The sequence below is a fragment of the Nyctereutes procyonoides genome, unplaced genomic scaffold (assembly GCF_905146905.1).
Source record: "Nyctereutes procyonoides isolate TBG_1078 unplaced genomic scaffold, NYPRO_anot_genome, whole genome shotgun sequence".
Taxonomy (NCBI): Eukaryota; Metazoa; Chordata; class Mammalia; order Carnivora; family Canidae; genus Nyctereutes; species Nyctereutes procyonoides.
In genome coordinates, this window is record NW_026575020.1 from 41,148,529 (window position 1) to 41,175,181 (window position 26,653).

General features: G+C 39.1%; 1 protein-coding gene across 6 annotated transcripts in view; it reads left to right on the forward strand.

Annotated features, from left to right (window-relative positions):
* Nucleotides 1-26,653, forward strand: part of DENND1A (DENN domain containing 1A) — a 506,616-nt gene that overhangs the window by 155,363 nt on the left and 324,600 nt on the right. For all 6 annotated transcript variants that reach the window (XM_055337788.1, XM_055337761.1, XM_055337769.1 and 3 more), the window contains one exon: nucleotides 5,777-5,896. In XM_055337788.1, coding sequence (XP_055193763.1) covers nucleotides 5,777-5,896 — 120 coding nt within the window. The remainder of the gene's footprint in view (nucleotides 1-5,776; nucleotides 5,897-26,653) is intronic.

Genomic DNA, 26,653 nt, shown 5'->3' on the forward strand with positions numbered 1-26,653 from the left:
GTAAAGCCCAACAAATACTTGTCAGTAAGCTATACTAAATTGAGGATGACATCTCTCGAATTTTATAATTTCATAACAGTAATTTTTGCCTTGTATCCATTATATGCTACTTGCTATATATTATTTGTAATTCTCAAAGCCAATTTGCAAAGTATTATTTGCATTTTGTGGGTGAGGCTCAGAGAGGTACCATAACTTACCTGTGCTCACGCAGCTAATGAGTAGCATATCTGGGATTTGAATCTAAAGACCTGACTGTTTCTTCTCTCTCCTGCATCTTGAATCTCTCTGCCTTTGTTGAATCATTTCCAACAGCATGAAAACCAGTTCTGGTATTTCTTGATCCTCTTCATTCCCATTCAATGACTGCCTCACTGTCTCTTCTTTGGAGCGTTAGCTACACACTTTTAACGTAAGTTTTTCCCTCAGCCCTCTTCACTCTGTCTTCAGCTTCTGTCATTCAACCAGAGCTTTTCTTATCAAGGTCATTGGTAACTTTGATATTGCTCAGTGCAATAGGCATTGTTTGTCTCTCATCTTGATTCATGGCTACAGTTGACCATTCCCTCCCGCTCGTTCTCTGTGTTTTCTTTGATGGTCTTTTCTCCATGGATTCTCTAAATTGATGCTTCTGTAACCTCATTCTGGATCCTCTTTAGTTTCTCTGAATGCTCTCCCTAAGTGATCTTGTTCTTTACTTGGGCATTAAATACATCTGTATGTAGATGACTTCAATTTATATAAAGCTCCAACGCAAACTTTTTCCCGTGATTTACTAAGTAGTATGTTCAAACATCTTGACATTTCTATTTTAAGGTTTCTCAGACTTAACGTATCCCGAATGGAACTCTTAGATCTCCCGCCACATTGTCTTCTCTCTCATAAAATGGCAACTTGCTGTCTTTTTTTATTCTCAGTACATCTGCATGCCTGTCAGTTATACCAGCCAGCTGTAACTTGGGACTGTCCACCCAGATCCATTTTCACTCTCCGTTCGTGAGTTAGGCCTCCATACAGTCTCACTGGGACTTGTACAGTAGCCTCCTGATGACTTTCTCTGCTTCTCCTTCTTCCTTCTCCCAAACTTCTCCCACATAACAATTACCATTGTACTTTAGACAGTTCTTTTTCATGAAAGCCATTCAGTGGCTTCCTGTCACCTTTACAAAAAAAAAATCCTCAATCTTTACCATGACCTGTGAGGCTGTCTGTATAATCTGGCTCTTGCCTTATTTCAAAACTTCATATCATGCCCTTTCCCTTTAGCTCCTGTGTTTAGCTGAGCTGGTGTGCTTTGAGTTCCTTGAAGATGCCTTGCTCTTTCCAGCCTGAGAATCTGCCCAGCTCTTTCCTCTGCCTGAAATACCCAGTCCCCTGCTTCTGAAAGGGTTGTTCCAACTCATCCTTCAGGGTCGGGATCAGTGTCACCTTTGAGATGCTGTCTCTAACCTCGCTATCTGAGTAGGGCCTTGCCTTCTCTTCCGTTTGCTTCTATCTTTGCTCTTCCTTTGGTTTCATGAAACACTGGTACATACAGCTACATGTTGCTTTGTGGTACACTTGCTGATTATTCCTGTCCAGCTAGCTGGGAATCTCCATGCAGTAGTTGCTCAGTTTACAAGATGGACAACTAAACTAAAAGGCTGATATGGAAAATCCCATCTCTTCCTGGAAGATTGGGATCACACTGTCCGTTGACCTGCTACATGCCATTTATACACTCAGTCTGTAAATAGCTTCGAGATTAAGCAAAATGCTGCTGGAGGAGCCTTGAATGGCTCACAGGCATTTAAAAGTCAGCATGAATGTTAAAGTTTGGTTTGAATATTCATCTAAGCCTGGGAAGCACAGCCCACGGTGGTCTGGGCCCTGCTCTCTTGGGCAAATTTCTGGAAATACATTTGGTTTCTCTGGCTTAGTGGGAAGTATTCTGTTTGACAAGACAACTATCTGGATTCCTCACATACTTGAGTTCCTTTAACAGAATTGTAAACTGCAGGTGAGGGAAAGGTTTCCTTGTGTTTAGTGTAGAATGGAGAGGACTTTGAACCAGAATTGGGCTTGGAATTTTGTTTTAGTCCTGCTATTTTGAAAAAACAAAACAAAACAAAAAAACCAAAACCACCACCAACAATAACCCCGCCTGGGCTTCATTCAGTTTCCCCATCTTACAGCCAGATGCTTTCTACAGTTCCTTCCAGTTTTAATCTTTATGAAATCTCTGATTCCTGTTAAAAAGTTAGGGATTCTGATACTGGAGGTAAACACGAAACCTGCAGCCTTTTACAAAGTAGACCTTTCCCCAAAATCATTTTTATGGAGAAAGTGTGAACACTGTCCTAGAGCACGGCCAATTCCTCCAAGGTTCATTCAGAAAGCTTTCAAGTTCACTTCTGAGCACCCTTGCCTGACTTTTAGTTGATTGGAAATTGTCTGAGGAGAAAAGATTTTAGAGTTTGATGATTTGAGGCCTTGTTTGTTTGTTTAAATGGCTTGTACTTCACCCTATTAGGAATTAAAACGGTGAACCAATGGAGTGCCCGCTCCTAAGCTGTAATCCACCCTCCCCTCCCAAAAAAGAATCTTGTTCACTTTACTGTGAGCATGAGCAGCTCACTTGGTCACCCAGAGGACTGTCCTTTACTGAAAAGATGCAACAGAGAAGAGAGAAAGGCAAACTTCCATTCTCCACTCATAAGGATTACAAAAAAGAGGCAGTCAGGAAGATTCTGAGCAAATGCATGATTTTAATATGAATTTTTATTTTCCTCTGGATGGTAACAGCTTGCATCTCTTTATTAATTGTTTTTAGTATGGACTGGCATTTATAGTAAATGCTTATCTCACTTATTCCCAAAACCTCCTTTGAGTTGGGTGGGAGTTTCTCATTGTTATTCCAGGGTAAGAAACTGAGGTGCTTAGAGGTTAAGTAACTTGGTAAATGAAGGCCCAGTTAACAAATGATTGAGTTGGGATTTGAACCAAGAAGAGTAACGAATCTTTGAGCCTAGGATGTCGCTAAAAGCATTTTCAGCATTTTTTAACGGTAGTGAAAAGATAATAGGGAAATTAATGACACTCAATTCACAAACTGAGTTGTGTTCATTCTGTGTCCTTTTCCTAGAGATCCTGGGTGTTTTCTTTTCACTCAGTCCTATCAATACCCTTTCTTTCTAGGATGTTTGATTTTAAACGTTCTTGAATGGAAATCACACTCTGAGTTAAAGTAATGAACCGTCATATTCTGTATGATCACATAATAGTATTTCACAAAAGCATGACCTTATTTGTAACTTAGAATCATTGTGACCTGTTGCTTTAAATTTTTTAAGAATTCAAGTTTTTCTCCTCCCCCAGTGAGGCCCACTTTTTTTTCCCCAATCACTTTAATTATGTGAACTAGAATCCTGTTTCTCACACATCTTCGGTTCTCAACCTTGTTAAAATTAATCATATAATCCCCCTTTAAAACATAGTATTAAATCACCATAGTAACACAGTATCCAAGCTTTATTGATAAAACATAACAGCCATAAGAAGGTAGAGTTTGGTGTCCCCTGGACAGCTCTATAACTTTTATAGAAATGTGTTCCTTCTTCTGGCTTGTGTAAGATGGAGGGATAGCATTACTTACACCTGTTTTATTACCACACTGCTTTTAAATTGCCACCTTGTTTTCGCTCACCTTCCTAGTTAAAAAAGGAGAGTGGGGCACTTTCTTTTCTTTCTGGATTATTTTCTTGTACTCTCTAACCACTCTCTAGGGGATGGAATTGTTTTCTTAAACACGACTAGGTAGGGCCCATTGACCTTTTTGTACTGGGATATCTTGAAAGTCTCTTTAATTTTCATTTGTTTATGTGTTTTGTATGAGGGAGTTTTAGAAAGGAAGGCTATTCATATTTGAAAAATTCTTATCCAGAGACTCAATAAGTCTGCCTTTGGAACAGGCCTTGTAAATGATTTTTCATTTCTGCCAACAACTTATAAATTACAGGTGAGAACATTGATTTGAATATTTTGTCAATTTGAGTATATTTTGTAAAATACAATGTATGTAAAATACGATATAAGTTAATGAGTTCCTTTGGATAATTCAGTGTCAAATTCTAAAATACTATGTTAGCATAAATTTATGTATTAGGATTTGGAATATTTAAGTTTTTTTTTTTTTAAGATTTTATTTATATATTCATGAGAGACAGAAGGGGGTGGGTAGAGACACAGGCAGAGGGAGAAGCAGGCTCCACACAGGGAGCCTGATGTGGGACTCGATCCCGGGTCTCCAGGATCTGGGCTGAAGGCGGCGCTAAACCACTGAGCCACCCAGGCTGCCCTAAAGGCCACCTTCTAAAGTCAGTTTACCACTTAGCTTGGATTCCTTTTTAAAAACTTAAATATTCAAGCAGCCCAGGTGGCTCAGTGGTTTAGCGCCGCCTTCAGCCTAGGGTCTGATCCTGGAGACCGGGGATGGAGTTCCACGTCGGGGTCCCTGCATGGAGCCTGCTTCTCTCTCTCTCTCTCTCTCTCTCTCTCTCTCTCTCTCTCTCTCTCTCTCTCTCTCTCTTTCTCTCTCTCTCTCTCGAATATATAAATAAAATCTTCAAAAAAAAAGTGGTCTTTAAAACATTTTGCAACTGCAAAAATTGTTTCTAGATTAATCTCATTAGTAATATGCCTTTTAATCTTTTGAAACGTATTTCCTATTTTATGTTATTTTTAGGTGTGGTTTGTTGATTTTTGTGTTGATGTGGTAGGTTTTTTTCTTTACTCTTTCTTTAAAACCTGTTTCCATTTCTTAGCACCTCACATTGTTTAGACATTTGATATTTCTGTCCTATAAAATACATGTTCCTCATAAACTTAAATTCTGAAAGATACAGGAATGTAGGAACATAGTAGGTAACCTTGCCCTCTTGAATTCCAGCTCCTCCCCTTAGAAGCTCTGTGAACATGACTCAGTTACCTACCTGTTTAGTCGTGCTGTTTCCTTTTCTGTAAAATGGGAGCATCGTCTAAATTCCAGGGTTGATAGAGAAGTAAATGAGGTGCTATATATCAAGTCTAACTTGGTGACTGGCACATAGTGGACATTTAAATTCCGTCACCATTACTGTTTTCCCAACTAGAGGAATGGTCAGGTGAGCGTCGTTAGCAGCAAGCTGGCAGAATAGGCTTTGGCATCATAAAGGCCTGGGTTTAAAACACAGCTTTTTGCAGTTTACCAGCTGGCACCTTAGGCAGTGCTGCTCTAGGCTATTTTCTCATCTATAAAATGAGGTTAATTGAATGCTCCTTTCAGGATTTGGTGGGATGATTAACAGGGCTACCTGCCTAAACTCAGTAAGTGGAAGGTTTGGTAGCTCCAATCAGGTGATGAGGTGGTCACTATCTATAAAATGAGGTTAATAGGATGCACCTTTTAGGATTTTATGAGATGATTAACAGGCCTACTTGCCTGAACTCAGTTAAGTGGAAGGTTTGGTAGCTACTTTGGTATTAAGATGGTCGCTAGAAGGGGCTACTGGCTGACATTCTTCTCCTTCTTCCTCTTCTTCTTCCTCTTCTTCCTTTTTCCTCCTCTTCCTCCTCCTCCCCTGCCGCTCCCCACCCCCCCACCCCATATGTTCTCTTGAAGTGTGTAATTTTGAGTTCATTTATAAAGAGTTCCACTGAGAAAGGAAATGTTACAGGTTCAATGACTTGTCATGATTAGATACTTTATCAAGAAACTTATTGCACATTCATTTTTCCCTTTGTTCTCTCTTTGCTGCAGCCTTACAGTTAGCCAAGTTGGCCAGAACTTCACATTCGTGCTCACTGACATTGACAGCAAACAGAGATTTGGGTTCTGCCGCTTATCTTCAGGAGCGAAGAGCTGCTTCTGTATCTTAAGGTAAGGGAGAGTGGCTTTGGCTATTGGCTAGTTCTGTGAAACAGTGTCAGCCTTTGCCTCATTCCTCTGTAATTAAATTTCCCAGCTGTCCTTTTTATTTTTCTATCTGTTTCCCACAAGTCACTGCACTTGGGGAGAAGGACTTCACAATGTTGTTCTTGCACTTTAAGTTCTGCAGATAATTGTCTTTATTTATTTGCATCACATCCCTTGGGTGGGAAAGGGATCTTTGCTTCTGTGGCGTATGTGGAAGCTGGGGGGTCAGCGTGGCTTCAGTTCCTCCTGCTGTTATCTGGAGCTGTCAGAAATTAGCCTGTTAGGCTTTCCCTTGGACATTTTGTGTATGTAAGATTATTAATAAAGTATGTGTCTGTAGCTCAGGACGTCTTGCAGACACTGATTGCATCCTCCTCAAAGTAATACCCTTGCCCTCTTTGGGTCACTGAGGGAGTAACTGTTTCCCAACTTGGCTCCTTCTCTGGAGGTTTGGAAAAAGTACAGAATCCTGGAAGAAGGCTTCTTTAGGTCCTCTAAAACCCCTTCATACAGCAGAGCCACACTTGCTTAATGCTCTGTTTCCTCCTGCCAGAGGGGCAAGGTATGTTCTGGGGTGGGAGGATGTGTGGAAATCCGATTTTGGAGCTCCTGGCTCTGTGGGCTCCTGCTGGGCGCCTCCTAAGGGGGAAGTAAAGGCATCCCACACACTCCCCTCTCCATCTGCCTTGGTTAAGTAGGTGTCAGAGGGGCCTGCCTCCTGTCTCTCTCTGCTCGTGTGGAGCAGCCCAGGACAGGACAGTGGGGAGGCGCCCCTGACAAAACCCGGGTCCCCAGTCTTAGGCTTGCGCCAGGGATAAAAGGCCAGACTCTATGAATTCCAGAAAGAGTGGTTCTCTGGTACATTAGTTTTTGCACTTTCTTCTTCTCACCAAGAAAAGACCTCCCGCCCCAGCCCCACAAACACACAAACTCACTCACTCATGCCATAAGAGAAAGAGAGGGCTGACTTTTGAAGTGCCTTTGCTCAGTAACTGTCCATCTGGACTGCTATGTTTGCATTTCTCTACACAAATGCAGTTATTGTTATTAATAATCAGTAAAGTCACCTCTGTCCGTCACCAAGCTTCACGTCTATAATTCAGGCACCAGAGGGCAACTGCTGGAAAGACCACAGGAAGGAGGTATACGACCCAGATGCTCTGAGATTAAATGTGTGCAGCTGCTCTCAAACTTGCCTCAGTAGCTCAGCCCAAGGATGACCTGCCTGGAGTATTACAGTCTGATGTAAATGGCTGGGCACTGCTTATTTATATAGTCATTTAGAGGAGATGAGGGTTTAAGACAAGTTCTTGAAGTTTTGCAGAAAGGTGTTTGTTTTTTCAGAATATTTTGGTTTATGGTGTTTCTTCTTTTAAAGCTGGCATGTACATGTTTTGGGGGCAGGGTGGGATTCTAAGTTGACGCTATGACATTGACTCAGCAAATTTCTGAGTCTGGAAAATTGTTAATTTAAAAATCTTAATTTAAAAATTGCTTTCCTCTGATTCTGGTATTTGACTTTGTGTGTCTATATGTAGGGTCATGGATGTCATGCTTACAAAAAGCTAGTTGGTTAGCCTTTGTGCTGCCATCATTTAGAATGAAAAATAGCAGCAATTGGCATATTTTCTATCCGTGATACTAGGTTAGAACTCTGGGAAAAATTGGTGGGTTAATTCATTTATTTGTTTGTCAGCCCTTAATTGAGTGCCTACTATTAGCTAGTCCCTGTCCTTGAGGAGTTCCAAGATTAACTAGGGAGATAGATGATCATGCTGCCGTATGCTATATATATATTATGCACAGGACAATTCCATGGCATAGCGTCTTCTTACTATTGATATTCTAGTGCCAGAGGATAGTGACTGTGGTTAAAAATAGGGTCCAAATGAATTCTGAGACCTGCATTTCATGGGTATTCAACATGGTGGGGGGGTGCTCACTTTATCTTATCCAGCTTGTGCATTTGTAGAAGGCACACACAGTGGTACTTCTCCTGTTGCTTGGTATGGGAACATTGCTGAATTGAGACTGGCATATGAATGGAAGGGTCTGCTGTTAACCTTGGGTGACGAGTTGGCAGCATGTTCAATGGAGAGGTCTGCCTGGAGAATGCAGGTGTGATTTGGGTCTGTGTTCTATTAGTGCTGTTGGTCTCTTTGCCTTTGGGAGATGCTTGGTCTTTCTGCCTTTTTTTTCCCCCAAGATGCTTTCTCTTTAACCAGTGCCTTGAGGTCCAGTCACTATTCTCAGTGTTTAACCAGTACTTTAACTTGTTTGCTCATAAGCCACCTCTACTTTTGCATTCCGTTTCTTCTCGTGAGAGGCATAGCTTCCAGTGATGGTGTCTGCGCAGACACAACCTCCTCTGTTCCAGGATTTAGCTTCTTAGGGTCACTTCCTCTCTGACTGCTCATATGCTTCCTGGCCCATATTAGTTGCTGGACCTCTCTGACTTCACACATTTATCCATCCATCCACAGCAGCCTTCTCCAGGCAAAGGTAATCATCCTCTCCTCTGGGTGCACCCAGCATGCTTTGCATACTTCAGTTACACACTCATAAACCTTGAGCATCCTTTTACCTCTTCCTCCTATTACTCTATGATTAACTCTTTAAGAGTATAAAGATTGTGTCTTAAGCAACTTTGTATCTCTAGCACTTAGTGTAGTGCTTGGCCAGCATATTGTGTGCATGGCTTTCAGAGACAGGGAGATGTATTCCATGTGAATGGAAGAATAGGACATTGAAGGGTCTGAGTGAGAGCACAGGCCTCATGGGACACCAGTTCAAGAGAAAATGTGAAATACAGTTATTTGTAGAGAGATGTGGTTCATATTCTCAAACTTAATTTCTGTTAGTTGTAAGAGGTATACCTTTGAATCTCACCAGGGAGATCTAGTTAAGTGATAGGCATTATGTCCATAAAGGACTAGGCCATTGGTATTAGAAAATTTAAACTTAAAAAAAAATTAAACTTAATTTCACAATAAGGGATTCTTAGACATCTTTTATACAGTATAAGTTATTGGGTTAATTATTAGAAGCAATGTCTATTCCTTCCCCCTGGAATGTAAGAGTTCCATGAAGCCTGGGCAGATTTATCTCTTTTGTTCACAAATATACCCAAAGTACACTGAGGAATGGCTATGCCTAATAGGCACTTAGTAATACTTGTTTTATGAAGTAAAGAATTCCTGATCAATAAGCTCTGTGTTTATTTTTAAACATTTTTTTAAAAGTTGATTTAAATTCTATCACCAGCTAACTTTGATAGAAATGTAGTTGTGCTAGAGTATAAACAAATCTCATTAACACAAATAACATGGTATATAAAGTCAAATGCATTATTTCTTCCCATAATCAACTGGTTCTTTCTATTAAAGCATTTTAATTTTCCTTGAGATTTGCCATAATATTACTTAACTATTTACTGGATGGTAGTCAATCAATACTGGATTAAAAGCACAGCTAGGAGAATAATAGTTATGGGTAAGTTAGTCCTTCTTCACTATAAACCCAGGAATGTGAGAGAGTATGGTAGCATTCTCAGGTAGCACCAGCTGAGTCTGATATGTCGTATAAGCATTTACCTCTGAAATCTTTCAAACACCGTAAAATGATCTAGAACCATAATTTTTTCATGGCTTCTGATTTGTTTGCATGAGACATGTTCCATCCAGGCTAAAATTATAATTAGATATGTTATTTATAGCCAACTTCTGGTTTTGGAGGAACAGAAAGAGCAAAAGAGCTCAAAACCATAACTGTGTTGTTTGTGGGGGTGAATTATGGGAGATATGTCACACAATAATTAAATTTCTTTACTCTTTATAAAGGAACTTTAAAAATAATTGTTATGCAATATTCTCCTTTATGTATAGGAATCTTGTTGAAGCTCTTGAGAAAGTTTGAGTAACTGTCTTTATACCCCTATAAAACATTTTGGGAGGAAATAACTTGTTTCATCAAGACAATACCTAATATTTTTTAGTTTAACATTTATTAATTTTTTTAAAGATTTATTTATTTATTCAGAGAGAGAGAGAGGCAGAGACACAGGCAGAGGGAGAAGAAGGCTCCATGCAGGGAGCCCGACGTGGGACTCGATCCTGGGTCTCCAGGATCACATCCCGGGCCGCAGGCGGCGCTAAACCGCTGCGCCACCAGGGCTGCCCTAGTTTAACATTTAAATTGTTATTCAATTAGTATGTAGTATATGCCAGGAATGAATAATGTGTAACATTTTGGTCTTTGGCCTTTCTGTACCCCAGCATAGACATAAAGATCTTACCCCAGCTTCCCGTATGAGAACCTTTCAGATACCATGTTCATTCAAGATTTTGATGAGCTGAACTTTTAAAACCTGGTCTTACAAACTGAAAACAATAAGTACTTTTGGTCCTTTACCAGATTTGAAATTTAATATGCTTCTGAGTGCACCATTCCCAAGCCACCTCTGATTTTGATACATACCTGCCATTTCACTTCGACTGTTTTTACTGTCTTAGGAGCCACAGTCTTTGGGAAGGGGCTGTGTAAAGAGTAAAATATAATGCAATAAGTGCTATTTGAAAAAAAAATTTTGTGTGTTCAGATTTCTTTGGGGTCACTGAGTAGGCAGTGCCCATCTCTGACTCGGAGAATCACGGAAAGTGTTGCTGATGGTTTCCAGTTAAGCTGGATCTTAAAGAATCACTGGGGGCTTTCCTGGAGAAGAATTGGAGAAGAACTTCATAGGCAGTGAGAAGAGGCATATGAAGTCCAGAGAAAGGAAAGATGTGGCAAGATGGAACACTCATGTGATGTCAGTAGCAGAAGATGATGCCATAAATGTCTTGGGGCCAGGTTGGGAACGCCCTTGTGGGACATGCCTAAGAATTCGGATTTACCCCAAAGCAAATGGCGCATCACTAGATGATAGGGCAGGCATTAGAGACATTGATGTTTGTACACCAAAAGGAAAATGGCTTTTTGGTACCTGAAATTGATATTTGCACATGCTTGGGATTTTTTGGCTATTGTTAGTGGGATGCTGCATATCATTTTGGGGGTGGCACTCTGATTTAGATGAGAATTTTCAAGCCTCAGCTTTAGGTTTGTTTGTTGCTGCTGTTGTTTTAACTATAACAATGAAATAAGTTCCCAGGACCTTGTTGAAGAATTCTTGTCCTCCTTTTCACTTAAGTTAGCATATGGGCTTATATTTAGACATTAATTGGGTTAAGTGATGACCATCTTCCTTCTGGAACACTTTCTGACTTAATGGCAGACACAACTATTGTGTCCTTTTTCATCTGCATGGTGCTCATTTCTACTATAAACACAAAAAGCTCAGTTTTCACAGAGGGAAAAAAAAAGCTAGAAGTAATAAAAGAGTCTGGTTTTAAGAACTTTGGTTTCTCTAACTGTTCTAGTGTTTACAGTTCAGGAGAAAAATCAAAGGGCTCTTTCCTTAGGCAGGTGCGGTGGCAGAAGCTCTTTTGCATGGATTGTGTGTTAGCTGCTTTGGTTTAAAGTAAGTGTATGGGGGATGGGGAAGGGAATTGGGAGGGAAGGCTGTGGGGACAGCTCCCAGATTTTTACCTTGAAAGCAGGTGCTGCTGAAATATTCCAGAAACAGATGGAATCTCCTATTCTTGTTTTAAGCTATTTATGGTTGTCTCGCCTGAGGGTACCCTGCTATACAAAACTGCACAGCCTGATGTTTGAGGGTAGTTTGGGCATCAAAGCTGGGGCCCCTCTGGGAGAAATCAGCCTTTCTTCCCAATGCCTTAAATACCATTTGGAAAACCTGGATCTTTCACACTACTTAACAGAAGACTTTCCTCTGCTTTTCAAGTATTTCCATCTCTCTGGAGCTGTTTGATTTTTTTCTTAATTCCTTCCCGTAAAAGTATGATGGGTATAGTGTTGTCTTCTAAATGGTCAGCTGGGAGAAGGCCCAATTGCTGTGGCAGATTGTAATTTTACCCATTGTGGATCAACCCATGATTTAGTAGTAGCCCTAGGAAACTTTCTGAGATCTTCAGTATTTTGAAAGGCTTGCATGGGAAGTGTGCTCATCACAACATCACTTTGTGGGAAGTGATAACTTTTTTTTTTTTAATTGTACTGGTTGGGGAATGTTGCATGTTTTATTGCCACACAGATGCCTTTATGCTTAGAAACATATAATCCTCTGGGGAGCCACAATTCAACAATAGTAACAAGCTGTACAGTTAAAAAAAAATCACCTTTGAAGAAAAGAAAGGAAAATAAATGAAACTGTCCTTACTCTCCTAGTGGTCTGCTGTTTGAGGGCTGGGAAGCTGGACAGTTGGAAAGACAGGTGTGTCTTCTGTAGCAGCAGCTGGCCTCCGAGTTGTCTGCAGTAGGAAGAAACTTCTTTACTCCTCCTGGTTCTTTTCGAAGGAAACCAGACTGGTTCAGCCTTCCCTCAAGCAATCTGAGCCCAGCATTGTGGATATTTGAAACTTCAAGACTTCAGCTAAAAGAAAATTTTCATTTTGAGACTGAATGAGTTGGAAATTAAAAGAGACCGTGATATTTTCTCAATCTGTTTCGAAAGCAGAGCATTTCCTTGTCTTATGGCTCATGAAGCTTACTACAGAGCAACAAGTGCAATCACCCTAGAAACTCCAGGGGTGTAACTTGATTCATTTGGTTTACTCTCATCGCCTCATATGTCACTCAACTTGCTACCTCTAGCAACTACTGCTGATGGTTGATGTTAGACCATTTCGTAGATGGATAGACTAAACCAGGACTCCCTACAGAGGATTCGGAAAGGAGAGGGGAATGATCATTTGTTAGAGTTTATTTAATATACCAGGTGGCTTATGTAATTCTCATTTATTCTTATTGCAACCTTATGAAATCATCTCCATTACAGAGAAGTAGGGGGTTGAGACTGAGAGAGGTACGTGACTTGCCCAGGATCTCACCAGGAGTAGGTGAGGGAATTTGGTTTGGAACCCCAGATCCAACCCAGAGCTCATGCTCTCAACAGCTTTGGACATAATTCTAGTAACCTACTTTTGGCACTGATTCAAAACTTCAAATTTTATTTTCTTGCCACCAGAGCAGCCATTATGAGTTTCAAAAGTTTTTTCAACTCTCTGTATATATTTAGTTAAAAGAGCCTTGATGAGTAGTTTGCTGCTGTACAATGATTTCAGAGGTGAGCTGTCAAAAAGAGTTCTTAGAAATAATATACTACAGCCCACCCTCATTTTATAAACCATGAAATTGGGACTTAAAAAGAGATTTTTGTCCCAAGGTTTTTAGCTGGCTAATAGCCGTGTTTTTGATCCCCCAGTCCAGAGTTTGTGCAGGATATGGCGATGATTCTTCCAACTCAGGAGAATAAGGCCAAGGCCACCTGGATCTAAGGTTTTTCTAGACTCAGGAACCTCCAATTAGCTTCAAGGCCAGCATCATTGCAGTCTGTGTGAACAATCCAACCGTATGATTATAAAGAAAATGATCAGTTCTGTTTAAATCTGAAGCAAAGTATGTTTGAATGGGAAAACCAGTGAAACTGAGCCTGCCTTCTGAAAGAGTCTTAAGAATTCCATGTGAGGAACCCTTTTTGGAAGATGGAACACATTCTACAGAAGCCAATTGATGCTTTTTAGTAGAGTTTGAGTGTCAGCAAATTTTTTGCCCCCCCCCCCAACCCTTCCCCAAGCAAACCACTTTCCTATAACAGCAACAACAAGCAGAAGGCATTTATTTGAGCCTTATCTTTGCTTTTCACTGGGCAGGAGGTAGAAAGGAAAACAACTCAATATGCTTCACACCTCAAATTGCCCTTTGGATCTAAGCTGCACTCTTATTTTAAGAGCAAGTTAGATTTGTGAATACAAAGAGGAGTCCGAATTTAGGTTGCCTGGCCCTTCCAGTGATCGGTTTAGAAGCAATGGGAAGCCTAGCATTTGTCCCTTATGGGGAAGCTCTAGAAAACCGAGGTGATTGTGTACCTCTTTATATCACGTCCAACAGGAAAATCATTATGCCATCTAAAGTTTGGAGATCATACAATTCTCATAAGCAATTATGAGCCACTTATTTTTAGGGTGTTATTTTATGAGATTATGAAGATATACTTCCTCGTTAGAGGAGTTTAGAAAACTTGAGGAAAAAGAAGTACTGTAATATCCCATGACTCTTAATAGTGACTGGGGGTGCTTTCTTCCTTGAATGGGATCATGCTATAGGTATAGGTTTGTGTCTAGCCCTTTCATTGAGTGTATCGTAAGTCTCTTTGCATCTCATTAGATATTCTTTCCTAAGAATGTTTTTGATTGTATACTTTGTGTGAGATTGATTTATAAGGGAAGAAAGCTCTTAGGAAAATCTGAGCTAGTGTTTTCTTGCCAAGATTTATGTTCTTTTTAAAAACTGCATTTGCTGTAGTGACTTTGTCGATTGGCTAATTACTTTGGTATTTTTGTTAAAAAAACAAAACAAAACAAAACTCCACAAAAAACCAAAACCTCTCAACTACTTTTTATCTTAACATGTAAGTTGTTACCAGATTCTTGACAATGAGGAATAGTTATTAACTTTTGAAAACAATGAACATAAAAGTATGGAAATAGTATCAAAAGTCTTCATGAAATCAAGTGGTAAATAATGTACTTAGCTTACTTTTCTTCTCCATATTTCACTTTGTACATTTATGTCTTTAATCCTTTATATCAGTCTGAGTTGTATTGTGAATGGCAAAAACAGTTATGTAGCATAGAGGAAATACTTTTAAAGTTAGATAGCAATATAAATTTTGATTTTTGGATAATTACATTCTGAATGAGAACGAATTAACACATATCTTAAAACTTTATGTAGAAATACATGGAATTTTAAAACATCATAGATGAAATTAAATTCTATCTTACAATATGCAGTGGAAGTTGAGTAGGTTTTTATTACTACCAGTAATCTTTAGCACAACCAAGGACAGTTGCCCTTTAACTCAGTTCACAGGTGTTAGGCTGTCACTGTGGAGATTTTTAATCCCTTATCTATAACACAAAACAATATTTATTATGAAATTAGTTCTGAGAGGCATCATTTATGGTTTCTAATCCATTCTATTTCAGAAGCCTTTGAAGTAAAGTGGGTGGAACTTCATATGTGGGGTTAATTGTTCCATTGTTCATTTATTCAGACTGGTATTTTAACTAGCTCTTTATGTGTATTAATGAGCCTAAAGTGCAGCAAAAAAAAAAAAAAAAAATCCTTGGCTCTCAAAAACTTGACATTAAAAAAAACAAAACTTAAAAGTGTGGTGGAAAACAAAGTTAGGTGAAATTTAGTGACCTGTACTTTTTGCCTGAGCTCTTATTACTAGGTGTTTTTTTGTTTTGTTTTGTTTTTAATTTTAGTCCTATAGGGAAGGAAGAAGTCTTTGGGGGAATACAAAACAAAAAGCCACTGCAGGGGGATCCCTGGGTGGCTCAGCGGTTTAGCGCCTGCCTTTAGCGGCCCAGGGTGCGATCCTGGAGTCCCGGTATCGGTCCCACGTTGGGCTCCCAGCATGGAGCCTGCTTCTCCCTCTTCCTGTGTCTGTGCTTCTCTCTCTCTCTCTCTCTCTCTCTCTGTCTCTCATGAATAAATAAATAATATTTAAAAAATTGAAGAAATAGTTTAACTTTCATGTAGTGGAGCTCCTCCCTGAAGTCATCCTTTCCTCAAATTCAGTACTTGTAGTAGAAAGAACACTTGTGTGTATTTTTTTTTTTTTTTTTTTAGTCTTCCTCTTGGGGTGCCTGGGTGGCTCAGTGGTTAAGCATCTACCTTTGGCTTAGGTCATGATCTTGGGGTCCTGGGGTGAAGCCCTGCAATGGGCTCCCTGCTCAATGGGGAGTCTGCTTCTTTTTCCCCCCTCTCACTCCCAGGGCTTGTGCTCTCTGCCCTTTCTCATTCTCACTCTCTCTCAAATAAATAAAATCTTTTAAAAAATCTTCTTAAAGGGCAGCCCCGGTGGCGCAGCGGTTTAGCGCCGCCTGCAGCCCAGGGTGTGATCTGGAGACCCTGGATCGAGTCCCACGTCAGGCTCTCTGCATGGAGCCTGCTTCTCCTTCTGCCTCTCTCTCTCTCTCTGCATCTCTATGAATAAGTAAAATCTTAAAAAAAAAATCTTAAAAATTGCATTCATAATAAAAAATGTTTTCACTTATCTATTTATCTTTGTCTCAGTTACTTCAGTGGTGGATTGAGGATAATACTAATTCAGAATATTGTGGTAAGATTAAATAAGACAAAAAAAGATTAAGACAGTGAACACTTGATAAAGTTCTTTGTATATTGTATCTACTATGTAAATATTTAATTACAAACCTGTGCTTTTGTAAATTGTGAAATATAATCTGCAAGTAGAAAATTGCATGGAGTTTACACACACATATACATAAATTTATAGGTATTATATATATGTGCAAACATAAATACACACTAATGATTGTATAGCAAATATCCATGTAATCACCACCTAAGAAATCTCCTACACCCCAGAATAATTTTTGTCACCTATGTATGTGTTTCTAAATAATACGGTATAGTTTTCTCTGGTTTTGAACTCTGTATGAACTGAATTATACAATTTGGAATTGTTAAGTCTTATTTGTCTTGCTGAACATGTGAAATTCAACCTTGCTGTTGCTTATAGTGTAGTTTTTCTTTGCCCTATCGTGTTCCACATTGTATGACTGTACTATAGTTTAAGTATTAACCGTAGGTGGCCATTAGGGCTGTTTCCAGTTCATGGCTTTTATGTACATTCCTGAATAGATACCTGGTGTACCTAGGCACTAGGTTTATTGGTATGTAGAACGAGGAGTTGAATAGCTATGTCATCAGATACATTTCTCTTCAATTTTATTGGATAGTGCCAAAATGTTTTCTAAAGCGGCAGTGCCATTATGATTCTACCAGCTCTTCGTGAGCATTGCTGTAATTCCACAATGCTGTTGCATGCCCCTTGCTTTTTTTTTTAAGATTTATTTATTTATTCATGATAGACATAGAGAGAGAGAGAGAGAGAGAGAGAGAGAGAGAGAGAGAGAGGCAGAAAGGCAGAGACACAGGAGGAGGGAGAAACAGGCTCCATGCCAGGAGCCCGACATGGGACTCGATCCTGGGACTCCAGGGTAGCGCCCTGCGCCAAAGGCAGGCGCCAAACCGCTGAGCCACCCAGGGATCCCCTGCCCCTTGCTTTTTAAAGAGAACATACGACATGCTCTTCTTTCTCAAAGCCCATGGGATTTAGGTATTGTCCTTCACTGACCTCATTGTCTAAAGAGGCATTGCTAGAGATAGAGGCAGTCCCTGGGGAGATAGGAGGAAGGCCGATTGATCATCCTTGAAAGGTAAAATAAGCTGTGAGATAGCATGGCCTAACAAGCATTGTTAGGAGTCAGCTAAAGGCTTGAGTTCTAGTGCTGTCAATTTGGACATGGGGCTCCATTTACTCTTTTTGAGCCTTAATTTCCTCATATCTACTTTTTTGGTGAAGATTAAAGATAATGTAAGCAAAGATCCTGGCAGGGTAGTTGGTAAGGCAGTTGTAGCCTTACAACATTACATAGTGCTAGAGTTATTACTAGGACAGACCAATTTGTGATATACGTATCTTTGTCAGTATGATTTGTTAGGGCATGTACATAACCAAGTCTTCATGAACCTGGTCATGTCAACTTAAAGATGACATCTGGTGGCCATCAGTTGGACATCTACACACTGTTGGCAAGAGAGAGTATAAAATGATCCAATGTTCCTAGAAAAAAATTGGCAATATTCACAACCCTTAAGTCATTACCACTTTTGGGAATCTGATCTAAGGAAAACTAAGGAATATATTTACAGGTACATGTATGAGGATGTTTATTGTAGCATATGGAATGAAAAATTAGAAAACCATTTGTGGAGGGGAAGAGCTAAACTCTGATACAGTGTTGCCATTAAAGTGTTTTTTTGGTGATCCTTTAATGATACAGAGAACATTTAGGACATAATGTTACACAGAAGAAGCAAGAGATGAATTATGATCTGTTTTTTGTAAGAAATTCATAGAAAAACGAAGGTTGATTAACAAAATATTAGAAATAATAATTAGGTAATGGAGTTATGGGTGTTCCTAATTTTCTTCCTCTATGTCTTTATTTTTTTTCCTTCTAGGTCTTTAATAAGTAGTTCTTCTGGCAGTTTTATCCTGTCATGCTCAACCCAAACATTCATTGCACCACATTTTATATATTTTTTAACTTGGGAAAATGATATCTGCCTTCATATAGCACATCATTCCAAATATATAGAATGTTACAAACAACATGCTTTAACTACCAAACTGACAATTGATGCTGTAGTGAGTTTGTCTCCCCCTATGTCCCTCCAAGTTTGTGGTGTAGACTTAAGCTCTGGGAGGACCTGTGTTCAAATTTTGATTCTACCGCTTACTAGCTATAGGAGTATAAGCAAGTCATATCACCTTTGTGAACCTGTTTTCTAATCCATAAAATAGAAGATGCTTCCCATGGTAGCCACGAGGATTAAGTGAGATTTTTGATGCTCAATTCAAAGTCATTATTCCCGTGTTGCCTTGCAAGATTTAAAATAACACCATCAGTTGTGAAATGTACCACTGATGTGAAAATGGCTTCTCAGGGGGGAAAAAGAGGGTTGCATTAAATTTTCACATTGATTTCAAGAAGCATCTTGATTTCAAAAATGTTAAAAGTGAGTTAGAGTTTATCTCAATTGAGAAATGATTGTATTAATTTCACAGTGGGCTGTTTAGCAGCTGTCCTGTAGGTTATCGCCATTTTCCACTCACCTAGTTGACCTTTTAATTTTCTCAGATATTTCTATCTTATTTGTGTAGGGGGACTAGGAACCTATTCCCAATGTGTGCCTCAAACCTGCTATTTATGGCTTCAGGATCTCTGTCATAACCCGTTTTATTCTTTTACAAACTGAGCCCCTGGGGAGCTGTCTGTACTTTTCACTGTGATCCAGCTGAATTCCTTCCCTTCCCCACTCGAGCCCTTTGATTTGGCAGGTTTTTGTTCATCTACCCTAAGGATGGACTGAGATCGCTGAGCTTGGCCTCTCTTGTGGTGCAAAGTGAGAATTGTTTTTAATTGGGCAGAAACATGTGGAAGGATCAGGAATATCTCAAGGGATTACAGAGAAATTCCAAATTTGTACTACTTACAGCTTGTGTTTAGAACAGGGTCTTCTGGGAATAAATGTTAGTTAGTGTGGCCTGTGACCTTAAAAACTGTTGACATGGACTTCAGCCAGAAACTAGCCACAGACCTCCTTTGTTAAACTCATTCATAGCTCCTTGAAAACTCTAGTCAGTGAAAGTTGCCAGCTCCAATCTAAGCAGAGCGCTTTTTTTTTTTTTCCCATGCTTTGGAAACAGAGGACGCCCCTTAACCAGCAAGGCTTCTTTAATAGGACTACATGGCCTTAAACGCAATTGGAATTGACAACTTCCTGGCTTGGGTTTGCCAACTGGCAGGGCTCTGAGGCCGAGGGGACAAACAGCGTTGGGGAGCTGTGCACTTGTGTTTGTGTATGTGCAGGGGAGACTGACCTCCAGAGCGTTGCGATACCCCTTCACTCCAGAAGCCACACTCTGGCCTGAATTGGACATGTCTTCCTAGTGTTCTGGCTGGGACTATTCAGAATTATCTTTCAATATAAGGGGGGGGGGTGGCGGGAAGAAAAGAACTGCCCTTTCTTTTCAGTGGTGTTAAGCCTTGCTTTTCCCTTCTCCCCTCAGAAACCCTTGGTTTAATCTTTTCATCAGTGTTGTGTTGGCTCAAATATAGAGGAAGAACTTGCTGCAACGAAGATTGGGGAATTGTTGGTTTTGAATGGTACTCAGCACCCACCCACTCAGGAACTTTATGTAACACATTTTCGTTCCTGTCAAGCTGAAGGGACAGCCAGGGTATCTCTTCATTTTACTTATCAAGGAAACTGAGGCATGAAGAAGTGAAGCAGTTTCTTAGGCCCTGCTCTCTATCAAAAAGAATCCTAAGAAAAGACCTTGCTGCCTCTGCAAACGAGCATCTTAATTGAAACAAGAAACTAGTATTTTCCCTGGTTCTAGTCTTTAATCCAAGGACTACATTATCTGAATTTAAAGACAGGGAGGCAAATAAAATGTTTTAAAAAATGAATAAGTGAATCATATTAAAAAGAGGAAGTACTTATTCTGCTTACAAAGCTTATTTATTTTAATACTGTAACATGTTGATGGTGGGTAGGGAGTCTATCAACTGTCATCCCGAGGTACAAAGTCATATCTGTCCATCTTTACTTAACCATTTGTTAAATTTTGGTTATTGGAAAATGATATTTATTTCCACTTATGCTGTTGAAATTGTTATTTTTAACCTAAATGCTCTAGCAAAGCCGTCACTTCTAAAAGCTGCTGAGGTTTGGCATGATTTCAATCAGGTATGTGTGAAGGAGGAAAAATGGCATGTCACATTGGCCTAGGAATCAGTGGCACATAGGCCTTAGGAACATGGAAACTCTGGAAAGAGAAATTATATAATTTCCTAGAGGCTTTACAAGAATTTAGATGTAAATAAGAGAGAACACTTATGAGTACCTGATCTATAGGTGCTCCATAAGTATTTATTGGATGGATAAAATTGCTGAGATAGCTCCTTTCCCAATCCCAATTTGCCTTCCTCAGCACCCTTTCCTTAGAGGATTTATTCCTCCCACAGAAGGTAGATGATGCCTTCATGTTGAGTCACCTAAAGTTCTAAAATAAAGCTTTTAGATTTAGTCAGAACTAGATTCAAGTTCTGACAGCTTAGCCATGTGATAAATCAAAAACACTTGACTTTTCTGATCCTCATTTCCCACATCTGTAAAGATAATGAGACCAACTTTGTAAAAATCGATAATATACAGGTAAAAATATATAAAACATCTAGTTTGGGAGTTAGTAACAGAATTTTTTTTTCCAGAAAGGAAGTTATATTTTCATCATATGCTTCTCTCTGTCTTCTATCAAAGGGAATCATATGTAAAGGTCTGCTGCCTCTATGACTCTCACTGCTCATTCAGGGAGTGTAGTTACTCTGTAGACCAGCTAAGAGTGATTGAGAATGTCTCAGACTCTACACAGAAAATCTTTATAGAACCCCTTTTCATTAACAATTACATCTTTGTCTATGTTTAATATTTGTATTAAAAAATTTTAAATGCTATGTATTTGTGTAACTTCTAATACCAAAGACAGAAATAAGCATTTTTTTCCATAGATTTTCTTGCCTTATGTAGCCATTGTGTAATATGGAGAGTTAGAATGGTATTTCACTTTGTTATATTTTATAGATATGTCAGTATGGTTAATAGTTGCTATTTTCATTAAATTGAGAAAACTTTAGTGGTCTATGGAAATTGTTTAATGGTTGTTTTCTGTACACTATACTAAAAATAGGTGATTGTTAATCACCTATTCAGTCTATCTAAATATATTTTCTAAGAAAGCCAGATTCTCCATTTGCTTGCTTCTTGAAAAAAAGAAATGTTTGTGATCTCAGAACATTAAGCAGTACAGAAAATTAACGTAGAATTCTTCCAGCTTGTGTTGAGTTCCCTTTCGTACAGGATTTCACTGTTAGTTCTCTCCCTTAAACACACTTAAAGGTTGTTTTTATAAGAATTAATTCTAAAACTCTTCTCCATATGAGCTGATGAATCTGTTGGGTTTCATAACCTCTGTATTTATTGTGTGCGTCTCACCCTTAGTGTTTAGTATGAACAGCAAATGATCAGAAGCCGATTTTCTGTCTTCTACATACCAGGGGATTAAGAATGTACTCTGGACAAGGTGGAAGAGGGTGAAGAATTCTGGTGTGTAGAAAAGGGAAGATTATTTGTCAGATTTCATTTTACTGGACTATTCCCCCCCCCCCCCAGAGTTCATAAGATGAGAGCATGTCTTTTTTCCTAAAGATCTCCCCCTCTAATGCTACCTCATTTTCTAAACTTTCATTAATAGCTCTTTGCAGCTGAAGCAAATATTTTAGATCTTGTACTCTCCTACAGCTGGGAGTGTCTTTCACACATCAAAGGCAGATATAAACCTCTCATTAGAAATGATAGTATGAGTTCATCATCTCAGAAGAGGAGAACCTGAAAACTTGAGCTAACTTTGAGCTACAAGTCAGATGGAAGCCGGACTGACATTTTTCCCATGGGTTACCACATTTCTTTTCTGAGTTTGTCACTCCAGATGCTTTAAAGTGTGCCTTTCCCCCTTAGTTTCTTTCTTTTTTTTTTAATCTTTTATTTATTTATTCATGAGGGACACAGAGAGAGAAAGAAAGAGAGAGAGAGAGAGAGAGAGAGAGAGAGAGAGGCAGAGACACAGGCAGAGGGAGAAGCAGGCTCCAAGCAGGGAGCCTGACGTGGTACTCAATCCTGGGCCGCCAGGATCACACCCTGGGCTGAAGGCGGTGCTAAACCGCTGAGCCACCTGGGCTGCCCCTTAGTTTTGTTATATCCGAAGATTATCTTTATTTGGAAGAGGATGTTAGTTCTAGGGCTTAGAAAAGATAAATGCTTGAAAATTTATTCTTAATAAGAAAACAAGGAATCCTGACACTTAGGAAGAAAGCTGAGTGTATACTTGTTCCTGTCCCTCCCTCTTCTACACACGTGCTAGGCCTTCTTATTCCCTAAGCGCACTGCCTGGCCTAGTGTCTATAAGATATTTATTTAAAATTTCTTAAGTCAGCTCTCAAGATTCACAAATTCCTTTTTTCTTACCTCTTTCTAATGAAAAGCAACACTGAAATCAGAGTGGTTGAACAGATTTTTTGAGAGTATGGGAGGACAACTGGTCACATGTCCTTTAGATTTTATTTTTGAAAACAGTTGTAGATTGGGGTGAAGACTGGAATGTTATTTTCTAGCTAAAAGCCACACTAAATATTTTTAACTGCTTTTATATGTATGTGCATGCACACACACAAAATAATGTGTTTTAACAAAGTATTATGTGTTCTATCATTTGAGTAATAGCCACAGCAAATCCAGATTAAATCTTTCCCATAGTATTTACTTTCCTTACTTTTAATCTTTTCCATAGTATTTACTTTTCAAGCTCTGTGTTAGTATTTTTTCTAGCCAAAGGTGAAGGTTGTCCCCAGATAAATATTAGGATGGCCTGCCAGCCAAATCCCAGGCAACGCACTGAATTGCTCTCATTGATAGTAGAAAGGTCGGGTTCAAGTTGCTCTGAATGGCATTTAACTATAAAACAATAGCCTTAACAAAAGTTACTGGTGTCCTTCAAATGGTTTCTGTACCAGTAGCCAATCCTTTTGGCATTTTAGCATATGAGGCTTGTTCCATAATAATTCAGAGTGCAAGTTCTGAGAATGATGGGGGGGGGGCGGGTAGAGGAGAATAGTACATAGACATATTACAAATGCATGAAGTAAAGAATGAAAAGCAAGCAAGCAAACAAAAACATCACCACCCCTATACACACACATATACACACATACACGCGCACAGAAACCCAGAAGCTGTTGACTCGGCAGTTTTTCATTCTTTATGGCTCTAGGGACAGGTTTAAATTGGGAAAAATTTTTTTTATTCTCTTGCGCTGTGTTGAACAGAAATGCAGTGTTTGATGTAATCTGGCCCAGATGTCAGCAGTGTGCAGCTTTGTGATGATTATTTATCTTCAGGTTTTTACTTTGTAAAAGGAGAATCAGCAAACAATTGTTTAGGGTTTTAAGTACTATTTAGTGACTGTTTTTGAGATCCTGTGTGTGTAACAAACAAACCTATAGGTTAGTTTAAATATGTATTAAATTTCATTTCATTTTAGCTATTAATCTTAAAATCCTCTTCAACAAATGCTGGTTACGAGTCCCCTGATAAATGTTAATATGTTCAGCACTTTTTATTCTGCGTATTGTTCCTCTTATTTCCATTTCTCATTCTTAGAGGAAGTTTTTCTAAGCTAAGATCATTAAACTAGTGGGCCCCTTTATAAGGTCTTCGATAGAATTTTCTCAAGTAAATTTCCCAGAAGGATATTTGTATTTTTTGGTTACATAATAGCTTAGAATGTAAATGGCAAATTTCAGTAACTGTTGCCAAATGGCAGTCCATTTACATACTTGGAATGGAGGTGTATTTGTTTTAAGAGTGTTGTTTTCAAAGAATTTTCAGAGGATGGGAGTTGTTCATAATTTACACCAATTCATCCTTTGCCCCCCTTGAAGTGTCCCCATGGCTGCTAAGTCCCCCAAAGAGAATGAAGAGTTAGAAATTTCTTTTCTGAGGTGGGAGAGAGCATGTCCTGTTGTCATTTAACCCTATTTTGAAGATCAGGGGATGCACACAAAAATCTTTACTTCTGTTATGTTTCTTCCAGACACAACTAGGTTTTCTTAGTAAATTTAATTCAAACTACTCAATTATATGGTGACTGCCCTTTTAGGACCAAGTTCAATTCAAAGTTAAATTTTAAAATTTTTTGACGATTTTCCATCTTATATGCCAACAGTAATTCTAACCTAATATTATAATCCTAACTCAGGCAGGATTAACTGCTATACTCCTTTAGTTTACCTCGTTAGATTTAATGAAATTGTCTTAAAAATGCTGACTACATTACATCGACATTCTATAACTTTTAAGTACCAATGTGAGGTTACTGATCATAATTAAGGCAGTATTTGAGGAAAAAAAAAAAATAGGGCAGCCCCGGTGGCTCAGTGGTTTAGCCTCAGCGGTTTAGCGCCGCCCTCAGCTCAGGGCAGGATCCTGGAGACCCGGGATCGAGTTCCACGTCAGGCTCCCTGCATGGAGCCTGCTTCTCCCTCTGCCTGTGTCTCTGCCTCTCTCTCTCTCTGTCTCTCATGAATAAATAAATAAAAATCTTTACCAAAAAAAAAAAAAAGGCAGTCTTCGTTGGCAGCAGTGTAGTATGTATAGAAAAGATTAGTTTTAGGACCCAGGTTCAAGTTTCATACACGTACCACTAATAGGCCAGGTGACATCAGGCCAGGTGCCTGATGTGGATCACATCCTAAACTGTAAAATGGGAGTTGATCTAGCTAGTTGTCATCATCTCTTAAGACTCAAATATTCTGTCATTTTTAAAAAAATATCACACCATATTAAGTTCCCATGAGCTTGTTAGGGCTTTATTGCTATAATTCATGTTTCCTAGTTGATTTTTCCCCCCTTATTCCCGTGAATGTGTTTGAGATGCATGATCACAGGGGTTATAGAGGTTTTAGTACAGTCTTGTGAATTCATGGCAATATTTAAACATTTTTAAAATTGCATTTGATTATTAGCATTTTTGTCACTTTTAGATGGAATATTAAATAACGCGATATCCATTTTTAAAAAGTAGGCAGGGACAGTGGTTCAATGCTGTCATCTTTTTTCCCCCTGATAGCTCTGCCTGAGGAAAAAACTAAGAAAGCAGGGACCTTTTCCTTACATCATAACATGACCTAGCCTGGAACCCTGACGTAGTAAGAGAAGACCATTGGATTAGGACTACAAAGACTTTTGATTTAGACTCATGGGCTGTATGACTTTGGGTAAGGTGCTGGGTTTTTCTCCCTCTGTAAAATGGAAATGATCATGCTAGCTCTTCCAAGCTCACGGTATATCTCTTACAAGTCATCTGTCTCAAACACTTCGCAAAGACCTTTTTTTCATTTGTGTGTGCTTTTAGCCTCAATTAAGACAAAATTGCCATAGTGTATATAATTATTGTGAGGAATTTTGCTTCTCATCAGAACTGCATGTCTAGATAGTACCTGTAGAGAAGGCACAGTCTGTCTTGACTTATTTTTTTAAAAGGTAGATGTTGCTTTGGCAATTCCAAATTCTTGGTTAACAATAAAAAGTCCTTAAAAGGAAATTTATCTCAACACTTACTATTTTGAAAGGATAATTTCTAGATGTTTAGGTGAATACTGAGTGCTATGTATGTAGCGAGGTTGATATGAAGAACTCATGAAGCTGGCCTCTTTGGAAATTTAAAAATTATTGGAGCATCATAAAGCTTCTGAAATTGAGCACTGTGGTATAGTGGGAAGAGCAGGAGCTTTGGGATCAGACAGGTTTGGGTTTGTTTCTCAGCTCCCCACTTGCCAGCTTAGGATCTTTTTTGTTATCTAAACTCTTGAAACAATTCCCCGCTCCCCACCCCCTCATGACTGAAATTCAAATATAAGGATATACCTCAAGGTGTTGTTTGAGACGGTATTTGCAAATCAGCAGAGTGCCTGGTAAATAGTAGGGACTCTGAATAACTATGCACCCTTCCCTGGATGGACAGTTTTAGAACATTTAGAAATGAGCATAGTAGAAATTGGAGTATTTTAATATCAACTGGTTAATACTCAGAAGGTCATTGAGCCTTTAGATGGCTGTGTCCTTTGATTTGTTCCTTGATTCCCCTGGGGGGAAAAGCCCACAATATAATCTCAGAAGGTTCAAGTCCCAGCTTTTGTTTTTGCTTTTTGTTTGTTTGTTTGTTTTTAAGCTGTATCTCCATAACCCTATCTTCACTCATCTGGACTTCTTTTCCTCATCTGTATAATGAGGATGGTCTTAAGTCCTTCAAAGAATTGTTATGAGTATCAAAAAATAACATGATACTATTTTGTAGTATTGATGCCTGTATAAGTTTTA